Source organism: Mobula hypostoma, chromosome 3, assembly GCF_963921235.1.
Source record: "Mobula hypostoma chromosome 3, sMobHyp1.1, whole genome shotgun sequence".
NCBI lineage: Eukaryota > Metazoa > Chordata > Chondrichthyes > Myliobatiformes > Myliobatidae > Mobula > Mobula hypostoma.
In genome coordinates, this window is record NC_086099.1 from 170,721,465 (window position 1) to 170,734,571 (window position 13,107).

At 43.2% G+C, this 13,107-nt stretch overlaps 1 protein-coding gene across 1 annotated transcript in view; it reads left to right on the forward strand.

Annotated features, from left to right (window-relative positions):
• Window positions 1–13,107, forward strand: part of dnah5l (dynein, axonemal, heavy chain 5 like) — a 296,635-nt gene that overhangs the window by 216,742 nt on the left and 66,786 nt on the right. Inside the window, exon 69 of the mRNA XM_063042366.1 lies at window positions 1,466–1,733. Coding sequence (XP_062898436.1) covers window positions 1,466–1,733 — 268 coding nt within the window. The remainder of the gene's footprint in view (window positions 1–1,465; window positions 1,734–13,107) is intronic.

The window sequence follows — 13,107 nt, forward strand, 5'->3', positions numbered from 1 at the left end:
CTGGGAATGAAATCGTTATCATATGAGAATGTATGATGGCTCTCGGCCTGTACTTGTTGGAATTTAGAAGGATCAGGGGGATATCATTGAAATCTTTCGAAAGTTGAAAGGCCTAGTCAGAGTAGATGTGGAAAGGATGTTTCCCATGGTGGAGGAGTTTAGCACAAGAGGGCACAGCCTCAGGATAGAGCAGTGTCCATTTAAAACAAAGAAGTGGAGAAATGTCTTTAGCCAGATGGTGGTGAATTTGTGGAATTTATAACCACAAGCAGCTGTGGAAGCCAGGTCATTGGGTGTATTTGAGGATTGATAGGTTCTTGATTGGCCATGGCATCAAAGGTTACAGGGAGAAGGCCGGAGAGTGGGACTGAGGAGGGAAAAAAAAAAGATCAGCCATGATTGAATGGCGAAATAGACATGATGGGGCATATGGCCTAATTCTGCTCTTATGTCTTGTGGTCTTAAGGTCTAAATTATTTTTGAATTGTCTTACAGTTTATTCTTTGCCAACAATCACTGCTTTTTGAACACAAACACATGCAATTTGGCGCTATTGAAATCTTCACTCAAAGGATGCTGTTGCAACTGACGTTATCTAGAAACTGTTCAGCAATAGTCTTCTGCCACAATTAAGCGGCATGGTGTCCCAAACAAAGTAAAGGAATCCTTGCAGTTTTATTGATTAGCTTTTGTTCTTCAAGAATTGTCCCAAATAAGTGGCTGCCCTGATTAACCGATGGCCCAGTTAACTGGAATCCATTGTATAAGGTTATTATAACTGACATTTCTTTCTAAATCTAAGCACTAAGTTACTCTTGCCCTTTGCTAATTATATAATGAATTGCATTTTGATGTCTAGTCAAATTATTGTCATATAAATTAATAAACTGTCCCATTATTGTCAGATGTAATGAGGTACAGTGAAAAATTTTGTTTTGCATACCAGGCATACAAATCATTGCATCACATCTGTACATTGAGGTAGTACAAGAGAAAACAACAGAATGTAGAATAAAGTGTAACAGCCACAAAGAAGGGGCTGTGCAGACAGATAATAAGATGCAAGGTCATAGCTATGTGGATTGTGAGGTTGCGTCATATATCTTAAATTAGTGGATTGTTCTATAGTCTTACAGTGCACAAATACAATGAGATACAGGTACTTTGAGAAACCTGACCGCAGCAACATCACAGGCATGTAGCTACAAATGACACACAGAATACGTTTTACATAAATTATACGAGACAGTAAGTATACAAAAAAAGGAACATGCGAAGCTATTTTTGAAATCCATTGCATTTTAAATGCAAATTCTGTTTCTATAGTTCAACTTAATACATGATGGCTCAAATTAAATGGTTGGTAGTTAACATGAAGTTCAAGCTGCATGGAAGCAATTGAACACTGAGTGAACTAACTTTATTTTTCTGCAGATAAAGATTTATTTATAAATGTTTCCTTTAGAATGTCCCTTGTCGGGCCATATCCATGGGCCAGGGTCAGGAAGTTCATGCAAGGCGTTTGTTGACTCAGAGCATGCAGGATGGCGGCTGGCTTCTTTTACAGAACTGCCATTTGGGCTTGAATTTCATGGATGAACTTTTAGATACCCTAACCACAACAGAGACAATGCATGATGGATTTAGGACCTGGATCACGACAGAAGTCCATCCAAAATTTCCCATCAATTTATTACAGTCATCTATTAAGTTTACTAACGAGCCCCCTCAAGGTAAGAAGGAATTTGTTTTGCGAATTTTCTTGTGGTTGTTCCATAACAATGGAAATGTGGCATGAAGGCATAAAATATTGTTATGTGCATAAGTGGGATTTCAGCAGAGCGCCAAAGAAGCTGTGGTGAAGAAGGAGCAATTCTAAGAAACTTTCTTGACTCTTTATGCACATTCAATTTTCTTTTTATTTTAGAGCTATAGATTTTATTTAAAAATTGTGAATCTATGAAATGTGGCAAAAAGTCCCCTTAAAAATAAAAAGGATTTTCAGTGGATTCTCGTGAAATTATGGTAATGAAGAAGCAGCAACTCCAAGAAAACTTCTTTTCACTTCATGCCCATTTAACTTCCTTTTTATTTAAAACCTGTGGATATATACAATGAATGGTAATAGAACTGACAGGTCAATTCTATTTGATTTATAGCTCAAAGCATAAAGTAGTTGAAACTTTCAGGTTCCTTGCTTTTGACTGCTTGTAAGCAAGCAAATCTCAAGGCTATATAATTTATACGTTCTTTGATAATAAATGCACTTTGAAACTTGCACCTTTAAAACTTTGAAATTTAAAACTTGGCAAAATTGAAGAATACTTTGTTACTATTTGCAATGAAGTAAGTTTTTTTTCCTATAGCGAAGTTAATAGAAATGAATTTCCAATGATTTAATAAGCAGTAGCACCTAATAATTGATCCATGTAATCATTAAAAATTAGAATTCTATCCACAGTTATTACCTTAAAAATTAACCTTTGCAATGCCAAAAATGGCATTGCAAAATTGAACAGTAGATCAATGCAGAGTGAAACTATTTTGCCTATTTTCTTGGTACTTTACTGCTAAATGCTGATATTCACTTATTCTTGGGCAACATTTTACTATCACTAGTGCTATTTTTCAGTATCAAATTGCCTTAGTGATTTTTATAGTAATACGTCATCAGCGGTAGTTTCAACTGCTTTTCATTCAAAAGCTAGAGAATATCAAGGAAAAGACAAACAGTTGCTGTCCAATCCATGAAGATCACCTTTTTGTTGACTTCACTGCCCAAAAACATTCTTTTAAAGCCAGTCATATACAACCCTGCACATGCTGACAGCTTGAACTTTGAATCAATTTACTGCGTGCAGGAGTTGTTTCTTTTGTTGAATGGATCAGCAAAAGACACCTTTCAGGCACACATTGAAACCAGATCATTGGAGTCACCTTCCTGAGACTTTGCCTATACAGGGTTTACGAAGAGCTGCGTCCTTCTCCGATTTCTCAAAGCAACAATGCTGACCATCTGCACTTCTACAGATTCAATGATTTCATACAGCCTCACAACCCAATATCAATCATAAATCAACCTGATAAAGTAGATAATGTTATGACAGGCATGGATAGATAACCAGAGTCCCCAGGATGAAAATGTCAGCCCCTACATGGCATAGGTTGAAGGTGAGAAGGGGAAAGTTTAAAGAAAGTTTGCAAGGCCAGTTTTATTTTTACATATTATAGTAGGTGCCTAGAACATGCTGCCAGGAGAAGTGGCAGAAACCTCTATCAGTAACAGTTAAGGAGCATTTAGACTAGGAGTTATGCCATGGACCCTTACCATTAACTGAGGGGTGTGCGGACCCCATGTTGGAGATGGACTGATATAGAGCATATGCAGGATTAATATGAATTGGCATCATGGTTGGCGCAAACATCATGGACATGTTGTTGTGCTGTACTGTTTTCAGTTCAATGCACCGATGACCACCATATTACAGGGGTTGCTATCCTAGAAAACGGTCCATATTATAATTTTCCATAACATAGAAACATAGAAACATAGAAAATAGGAGCAGGAGTAGGCTATTCAGCCCTTTGAGCCTGCACCACCATTCAGTATGATCATGGCTGATCATCCAACTCAGAACCCTGTACCAGCCTTCCCCCCCATACCCCCTGATCCCTTTAGCCACAAGGGCCATATCTAACTCCCTCTTAAATATAGCCAATGAACTGGCCTCAACTGTTTCCTGTGGCAGAGAATTCCCAGATTCACCACTCTCTGTGTGAAGAAGTTTTTCCTAATCTCGGTCCTAAAAGGCTTCCCCTTTATCCTCAAACTGTGACCCCTCGTTCTGGAATTCCCCAACATCGGGAACAATCTTCCTGCATCTAGCCTGTCCAATCCCTTTAGGATTTTATGTGTTTCAATAAGATCCCCCCTCAATCTTCTAAATTCCAACAAGTATAAGCCTAGTCGATCCAGTCTTTCATCATATGAAAGTCCTGCCATCCCAGGAATCAATCTGGTGAACCTTCTTTGTATTCCCTCTATGGCAAGAATGTCTTTCCTCAGATTAGGGGACCAAAACTGCACACAATACTCCAGGTGTGGTCTCACCAAGGCCTTGTACAACTGCAGTAGTACCTCCCCGCTCCTGTACTCGAATCCTCTTGCTATGAATGCCGGCATATCATTCGCCTTTTTCACCGCCTGCTGTACCTGCATGCCCACTTTCAATGACTGGTGTATAATGACACCCAGGTCTTGTTGCACCTCCCCTTTTCCTAATCGGCCACCATTCAGATAATAATCTGTTTTCCTGTTTTTGCCACCAAAGTGGATAACCTCACATTTATCCACATTAAATTGCATCTGCCATGAACTTGCCCACTCACCTAACCTATCCAAGTCACCCTGCATCCTCTTAGCATCCTCCTCACAACCAACACTGCCGCCCAGCTTCATGTCATCCGCAAACTTGGAGATGCTGCATTTAATTCCCTCGTCTAAGTCATTAATATATATTGTAAACAACTGGGGTCCCAGCACTGAGCCTTGGGGTACCCCACTAGTCACTGCCTGCCATTCTGAAAAGGTCCCCTTTATTCCCACTCTTTGCTTCCTGTCTGCCAACCGATTCTCTATCCACATCAATAACATACCCCCAATACTGTCTGCTTTAAATTTGCACACTAATCTCCTGTGTGGGACCTTGTCAAAAGCCTTTTGAAAATCTAGATATACCACATCCACTGGTTCTCCCCTATCCACTCTACTAGTTACATCCTCAAAAAATTCTATGAGATTCGTCAGACATGATTTTCCTTTCACAAATCCATGCTGACTTTGTCCGATGATTTCACTGCTTTCCAAATGTGCTGTTATCACATCTTTGATAACTGACTCTAGCATTTTCCCCACCACCGATGTTAGGCTAACCGGTCTATAATTCCCCAGTTTCTCTCTCCCTCCTTTTTTAAAAAGCGGGGTTACATTAGCCACCAGGGTAACATAGTGATTTGTAATGCAAAGCTTTTCATCTGTGCATACATCAAGAAACACTAGTTGAAAAAGGTTATGTTGATTTATTTACTTTTCTCACGTAAGTTCTGTGAGAGCAAATTTTGTTCATTATCTCAAATTTTTGGGTGGTGATCTGTGAATTTTGTAAGGGTGAATTTTCATAACGTGAAGATCCATTACACAGGAGTCGTTTGTATACTTATCACATACAGTCAAAGCTGAGGTCACCTTAATTCTCACCTTCGTAGCCTCAGGATTATTTCAGAATTGCAGCTGCGCTCCCCTAGCTGTCACTCAACATTGCAATAAGCAGGACTCAGACACTTTCTCCTCCAGAGGAAGAGATATTTCCATCATCAGTCCGCAAGAGCAGGCAGACTAAGCAAAGGTAATTATTGCAACTGTAGGCTTTCCTGAAGTTCAGGCACTTACAAACTGCACTCAGTAGCCATTATAGCTTTTATTTACAATCGGAAATATTCATTAACAGGATGGAAGTCGCAGACCTGAAGATCAATTCCATGTGTGATACTTGCTTGTTACATACACCTGTTAGGGTGCATTCTCCAGTTACCTTATAAGGTAACCGTAGCCTTCAGCCAGGAGCAGATGTCATCAGGTGGTTCCCAACCTTCACCGAGTGTTTCGACCCTTAACCACAGCACTCTCCAGTTGGTGGGCCGGCAGTGGTGGCCAAATCACTGCCTGCCTGATCCTGGCTTCCAGCTCCCCTCCTCTCGCCTACTCCAAATCCAACAAGAAGCTCGTTCTGCCTCTTCCCCCATCCTACAAGCTGCTTGTTTTTTGCTCCTTTCGTCCAGGCCCAGATCTGACAACAACCGCCATGCTGATTTGGCTGGGAAACCTCTGCAGCCGATCTCCACGGGGAACAACCATGCCTGCCATCCCTTGTCTTTACACTCCCGCAGTAAGGGCTGGTACTTCAAGGCCTTTCTCTCGTGGGCTTCTTCCATGTGTGATACAATCTTGCATGATTCATAAATAACACAGCTGCCTCTCATCTATCAAAGTCACATTGCCCATAAGGATGGATTTTGGGGAATAATCAAAATAGTTAATTATTTTGTTCTGAGCTCCAACACACCAGCATAGTTATGCTACAACAAAAGCCATACTGATGCCCACTACCTCAGGGAGACAACTGCAGGGACGCCGAAAATACAGTTTCACTGTTGGTACCATCCTGGTGAAGCTGTAACATATGCAGTATCCAGAGTATTGTGCTGCTGTGTTTTGCATAATACTGCCATCATATGAACACATTGCCACTTGAGGGAGCAAGGGGGAAGAGCAGATAAAAGATTGGGAGACACAAATGAAAGTCGTAACAGGACAATAACAGGATAATAACAGACTGCAAATGTCACGCCACATTTTAAAAAAGGATGTAGGCAAAAGACGGTTAGCTTAACATCTGTAGTCGGGAAGATGCTTGAAGCTGTCATTAAGGAAGAAATAGCAAAACATTTAGAAAGGAAGGGTTCCATTAGACAGAGGCAGCATGGATTCAGAAAGGGCAGGTCCTGTTTGACAATCTTACTGGAGTTCTTTCAGGACATAATGAATGCAGTGGATAGAGGGGAACGGGTGGATGTCGTATACTTGGATTTCCAGAAGGTGTTCGATAAGGTGCCGCACAACAGGCACCTCCGGATCCAACACATTATCTCACCTACCACCCCACTAGCCTCTGGATCCAACACATTATCTCACCTACCACCCCACTAGCCTCCGGATCCAACACATTATCTCACCTACCACCCCACTAGCTTCCGAATCCAACACGTTATCCTCCGCAACTTCCGCCACCTTCAACAGGACCCCACCACTAAGCACATCTTTTCCCCCTCCACCTCTCTCCACCTTCCGCGGGGATCGGCCCCTCCGCGACTCCCTGGTCCACACGTCCCTCCCCACGGATCTCCCGCCTGGCACTTATCCCTGTAAGCGCAAGTGCTACACCTGTCCCTACACCTCCTCTCTTGCCACCATTCAGGGCCCCAAACAGTACTTCCAAGTGAGGCAACACTTCACTTGTGAGTCTGTTGGGGTCATCTATTGCATCCGGTGCTCCCAGTGTGGCCTTCTCTACATCGGTGAAACCCGATGCAGATTGGTGGACTGCTTCGTCGAGCACCTCTGCTCCGTCCACCAAGACAGACAGGATCTCCCAGTAGCCACCCACTTCAACTCTGCTTCCCACTCCCATTCAGATATGTCCATACATGGCCTCCTCTACTGCCATGATGAGGCTAAACTCAGGTTGGAGGAGCAACACCTCATATACCGTCTGGGTTCTCTCCAGCCCCTTGGTATGAACATAGAATTCTCCAACTTCCAGTAATTCCCTCCGCCTCCCTTCCTCTATCTCTATGTCACTCTGCCCCCTCCCCCAGCTGCCTACCACCTCCCTCTTGGTTCCTCCTCCTTCTACTACCCATTGTGTTTTCCCCTATTCTTTCTTCGCCTATCACCTCCCTGCCTCCCTTCCCCCACCCCTTTATCTTTTCCCTTACTGGTTTTTCACCTGGAACCTACCAGCCTTCTCCTTCCCACCCTCCCCCCACCTTCTTTATAGGGCCTCTGCCCCTTCCCCCTACAGTCCTGACGAAGGGTTCCGACCTGAAACGTCAACCAGTCTTTTCCATAGATGCTGCCCAACCTGCTGAGTTCCTCCAGCATGTTGTGAAGGTGCCGCACAAGAGACTTATAAATAAGATACTGATGCATGGAGTCAGAGGGAGTGTATTGGCATGGATAGTGGATTGGTTAACCAATAGAAGGCAGAGAGTTGGTATAAATGGGTGTTTCTCTGGCTGGCAGTCAGTGGTGAGTGGGGTGCCGCAGGGGTTGGTGCTGGGCCTGCAGCTGTTTACCATTTACATTGATGATTTGGAAGAGGGGACTGAATGTAGCGTAGCAAAATTTGCTGATGACACTAAACTGAGTGGAAAAGCAAAATGTACCGAGGACGTGGAGAGTCTGCAGAGGGATATAGATAGGATAAGTGAATGGGCCAAGGTCTGGCATAAGGAATACAACGTTGGTAAATGCAATATCATCCACTTTGGAAGGAATAATAGAAGAGCAGATTATTATTTAAATGGTGAAAGATTGCAGCATGCTGTTGTGCAGAGGGACTTGGGAGTGCTTGTTCATGAATCACAAAAAGTTGGCTTGCAGGTACAACAGGTTATTAAGAAGGCAAACGGAATGTTGGCCTTTATTGCTGGAGGGATTGAATTCAAGAGCAGGGAGGTCATGCTGCAACTATACAGGATACTGGTGAGGCCGCACCTGGAGCACTGTGTTCAGTTCTGGTCTCCATACTTGAGGAAGGATATACTGGCTTTGGAGGCAGTGCAGAGGAGGTTCACCGGGTTAATTCCAGAGATGAAGGGGTTAACCTATGAGGAGAGATTGAGTTGCCTGGGAATATACTCTCTGGAATTCAGAAGATTGAGAGGGGATCTTATAGAAACATACAAAATCTTGAAAGGGATAGATAAGATAGAGGTAGCAAAGCTGTGTCCATTGGTAGGTGAGACTCGAACTAGGGGACATTGCCTCAAGATTCAGGGGAGAAGATTTAGGACAGAGATGAGGAGGAACTGTTTTTCCCAGAGAGTGGTGAATCTGTGGAATTCTCTGCCCAGGGAAGCAGTTAAGGCTTCTTCACTAAATATATTTAAGGTACAGTTAGATAGATTTTTACATAGTAGGGAAATTAAGGGTTATGGGGAAAAGGCAGGTAGATGGAGCTGAGTTTACGGACAAATCAACCATGATCTTATTGAATGGCGGGGCAGGCTCGATGGGCCGGATGACCTACTCCTGCTCCTATTTCTTATGTTCTTATGATAACCAGGAGAAGCTGGAGAAGATATTCAGTCTAGACTAACAACAGCAGGATCTTCCCACCAGTTTGACTGTAGAAAACTCCTTCCTCAATGTCCAATGGGCAATATCTGAACCTGGAAAGACCTCAAGGCTCCTTCAGCCAATATCCCTTGCAGGACACTCCGTTTCAAGTTACACTCATATCAGAAAGTGTTGTGAACCGTTGCTGTACCAAATGAACATTCTTCAGTTGGCATGATGCAGCCAATGGCAGCCATCTGCAACTATAAATGATTTCCAGGAAGTTCTCTCCCATCAACAGAAAACTGAAGCTACTATTTAATTTCATGGACCTGCTCAGACATGGTGACAAGGACTTTGTTAGAACAAAAGTGCATAAGTCCATTGCCAGTATTGTCTATTCTTGTAAAAGACCTAAGTGTCATGCTCCATTATCCGCATTGGTTTCAGTATTCAAACTGTGAAGTAGTTGCATCACAAATTAATCTCAGAGGTTGAATATCTTCAGAACATGTACCTCTGCAAACACTCAAGGTGCTCATCAAATATCCTACTTAACAACTCCAGCAGTCAAGTATGCTAATGGATATTTGATGATACAAAGTACTGGGAGTAAACAATGAGGCCAGAAGGACACTTAATAACGTCTACCTGATCCAGTTCAGCACAGTAGCGTAAAGTCATCACAGCACCAATTCCACCACTTTCTCTCAGGAGTCTGAATGCTGTCCCCTTGATCATGTGGGTTTCCCCCCAAATTCCAATGGGTTAGTAGACTAATTGGCCACATAGGTGTAATTGAGTGGCGTGAGCTCACTGGGCTGGAAGGACCGGATACAGTGATATATCTCTAAATAAAAAATCAAAACTATTAAATCCTCCCTCTATAATGAGTCATTGTTATAAGCCTTTGAACTACCTCATGATTCTACTGCTATTTCCAGCAATAAATCATTACACTATAAGGGGGCCTGTCAATCGTAGGCTGCTGCTGGCCGGCAGCATTATTCTTTAAAGTAACCTTGGTGAATTCCTTCATAACATGCCAACCTAGGTTAGGCTCACTGTCCTCTCCTATGAATGACTGTCTGAAGATTATCGCTGGAATGAGCAAGGATCACTCAGGAAAGGGACTTCATACCCTTGAGCGTTTGATAATAGAATGCAGGTTGCATCCGCTTGCATTGGTATTCATCTTGTGTCTCAAAGTGACAGGTGCACAAACTCTCCAATCCCTTAAGCTTATTTAATTTGGTTGAATCAGGGTAAGGCACTGAGAGGTGAAAAGCAGGAATAAAATGTGCAGTTTATTAAATGGCTTCACCCAGCGCAAGTGGAAAAATAACAGCTATAATGAAATGAAATATCAAGGTGTAAAGAAAACTTTACAAAACAATGAATCAAAATCCACTTACTATTAACATCTCATTGTTTTGTGTTTCTCACTGGAAACCCCACAGCTGCAGCATTGTGCCTCCCCTGTGGCGGCTGCTAGCTGCTGAAAGGCTGGTTCTTTTCTTGTCTTTGAGAGATGGATGCCCTGTCACGATGTGCAGTACATAATGATCTTGTGCCCTGCGTGAGCAGGCTGTATTCTGCGACATACAAACTAGTGTTTGGAGAGGCAGGATAGGGGATGCTGGTGAGGACTGCCTGAGAGCTGGTTGCTGCACGAGAATTCCTGACAACCTGAGAGTATAGGACCTCAGTTCCTTCAGGACCAATTGGATCCTCAGGGTACAAGCAAGCAGCAGACATACATCCCTAGGTTATATGATTGTTGTTGTGCCCCCAGAACCTAGCCAAGCTTCCAAACAAATCTTGGAACATAGCTATCTTCTCAATCTGTGCAACACTGGCATCCTGCAGACCAGCGAACTGCTGACCCTGGGAGTCAGTCTATTGCTCACAGGGACTGCTTATCCACCTCAACAGAAGCAGAAGTCTGCTCCCACAGTCCTTTGGTCTTTTCAGCATTACCATAGCCTGGAACAGAAAAAAATATTTGTTTCCAAGGTGAGAGTGAGTTCTTCCTGCTTCTGCACCAGCCCCTGAGTAAGTGGGGAAGAACCTTAGTCCTCCTCCAGACTCCAGGAGGGTACGTTTCCTTCCTGGTGCAAGGGTCAAGGATGTCTCTGAGCGGCTGCAGGACATTCTGGAGTGGGAGGGTGAACAGCCAGTGGTCATGGTGCACATAGGTACCAACGATATAGGTGAAAAAGGGGATGAGGTCCTACAAGGTGAATTTAGGGAGTTAGGAGCTAAACTAAAAAGTAGGACCACAAAGGTAATAATCTCTGGATTACTGCCAGTGCCACATGCTAGTCAGAGTAGAAATAGGAGGATATTTCAGATGAATACGTGGCTTGAAAAATGGTGCAAGGGGGAGGGATTCAAATTTCTGGGGCATTGGAACCAGTTCTGGAGGAGGTGGGACCGGTACAAACAGGACGGTCTGCACCTGGGCTGGACTGGAACCAATGTCCTAGGGGGAGCGTTTGCTACTGTTGTTCAGGAGAATTTAAACTAATGTGGCAGTGGGATGGGAACAAGTGCAGAGAGACAGGGGTGAAAAATGAGGGGAGAAGCAAAAAGGTGAAAAGTAAAAGTGGCAGGCTGGCAAATCCAGGGCAAAAATCAAAAAGGGCCACTTTTCAACATAATTGTATAAGGGCTAAGAGCGTTGTAAAAGCAAGCCTGAAGGCTTTGTGTGTCAATGCAAGGAGCATTCGTAACAAGGTGGATGAATTAAAAGTGCAGATTGTTATTAATGAATATGATAAGTTGGGATCACAGAGACATGGCTCGAGGGTGACCAAGGATGGGAGCTCAACATTCAGGGATATTCAATATTCAGGAGGGATAGACATGAAAGAAAAGGAGGTGGGGTAGCATTGATGGTTAGAGAGGAGATTAACGTAATAGAAAGGAAGGTCATTAGCCGGAAGGATGTGGAATCGATATGGGTAGAGCTGCATAACACTAAGGGGCAGAAAACGCTGGTGGGAGTTGTGTACAGGCCACCTAACAGTAGTAGTGAGGTTGGGGATGGCAATAAACAGGAAATTAGAAATGGGTGCAATAAAGGAACAGCAGCTATAATGGGTGACTTCAATCTACATATAGATTGGGTGAACCAAATTGGTAAGGGTGCTGAGGAAGAGGATTTCTTGGAATGTATGAGGGATGGTTTTCTGAACCAACATGTTGAGGAACCAACTAGCGAGCAGGCCATTCTAGACTGGGTATTGAGCAATGAGGAAGGGTTAATTAGCAATCTTGTCGTGAGAGGCCCCTTGGGTAAGAGTGACCATAATATGGTGGAATTCTTCATTAAGATGGACAGTGACATAGTTAATTCAGAAACAAAGGTTATGAACTTAAAGAAGGGTAACTTTGAAGGTATGAGATGTGAATTAGCTAAGATAGACTGGCAAATGACACTTAAAGGGTTGACGGTGGATATGCAATGGCAAGCATTTAAAGATCGCATGGATGAACTACAACAATTGTTCATCCCAGTTTGGCAAAAGAATAAACCAGGGAAGGTAGTGCACCTGTGGCTGACAAGGGAAATGAGGGATAGTATCAATTCCAAAGAAGAAACATACAAATTAGCCAGAAAAAGCGGCACACCTGAGGACTGGGAGAAATTCAGAGTCCAGCAGAGACAGACAAAGGGCTTAATTAGGAAAGGGAAAAAAGATTATGAGAGAAAGCTGGCAGGGAACATAAAAACTGACTGACTGTAAAACTGACTGGATGTGATACATTTGGATTTTCAAAAGGCTTTTGACAAGGTCCCACACAGGAGATTAGTGTGCAAACTTAAAGCACACAGTATTGGGGGTATGGTATTAATGTGGATTGAGAATTGGTTGGCAGACAGGAAGCAAAGAGTGGGAATAAATGGGATCTGTGGAATTCTCTGCCACAGCAAACAGTTGAGGCCAGTTCATTGGCTATGTTTAAGAGGGAGTTAGATATGGCCCTTGTGGCTACAGGGGTCAGGGGGTATGGAGGGAAGGCTGGGTTCTGAGTTGGATGATCAGCCATGATCATAATAAATGGCGGTGCAGGCTCGAAGGGCCGAATGGCCTACTCCTGCACCTATTTTCTATGTTTCTATGTTTTCAGAATGGCAAGCAGTGACTAGTGGAGTACCGCAAGGCTCAGTGCTGAGACCCCAGTTGTTTACAATATATATT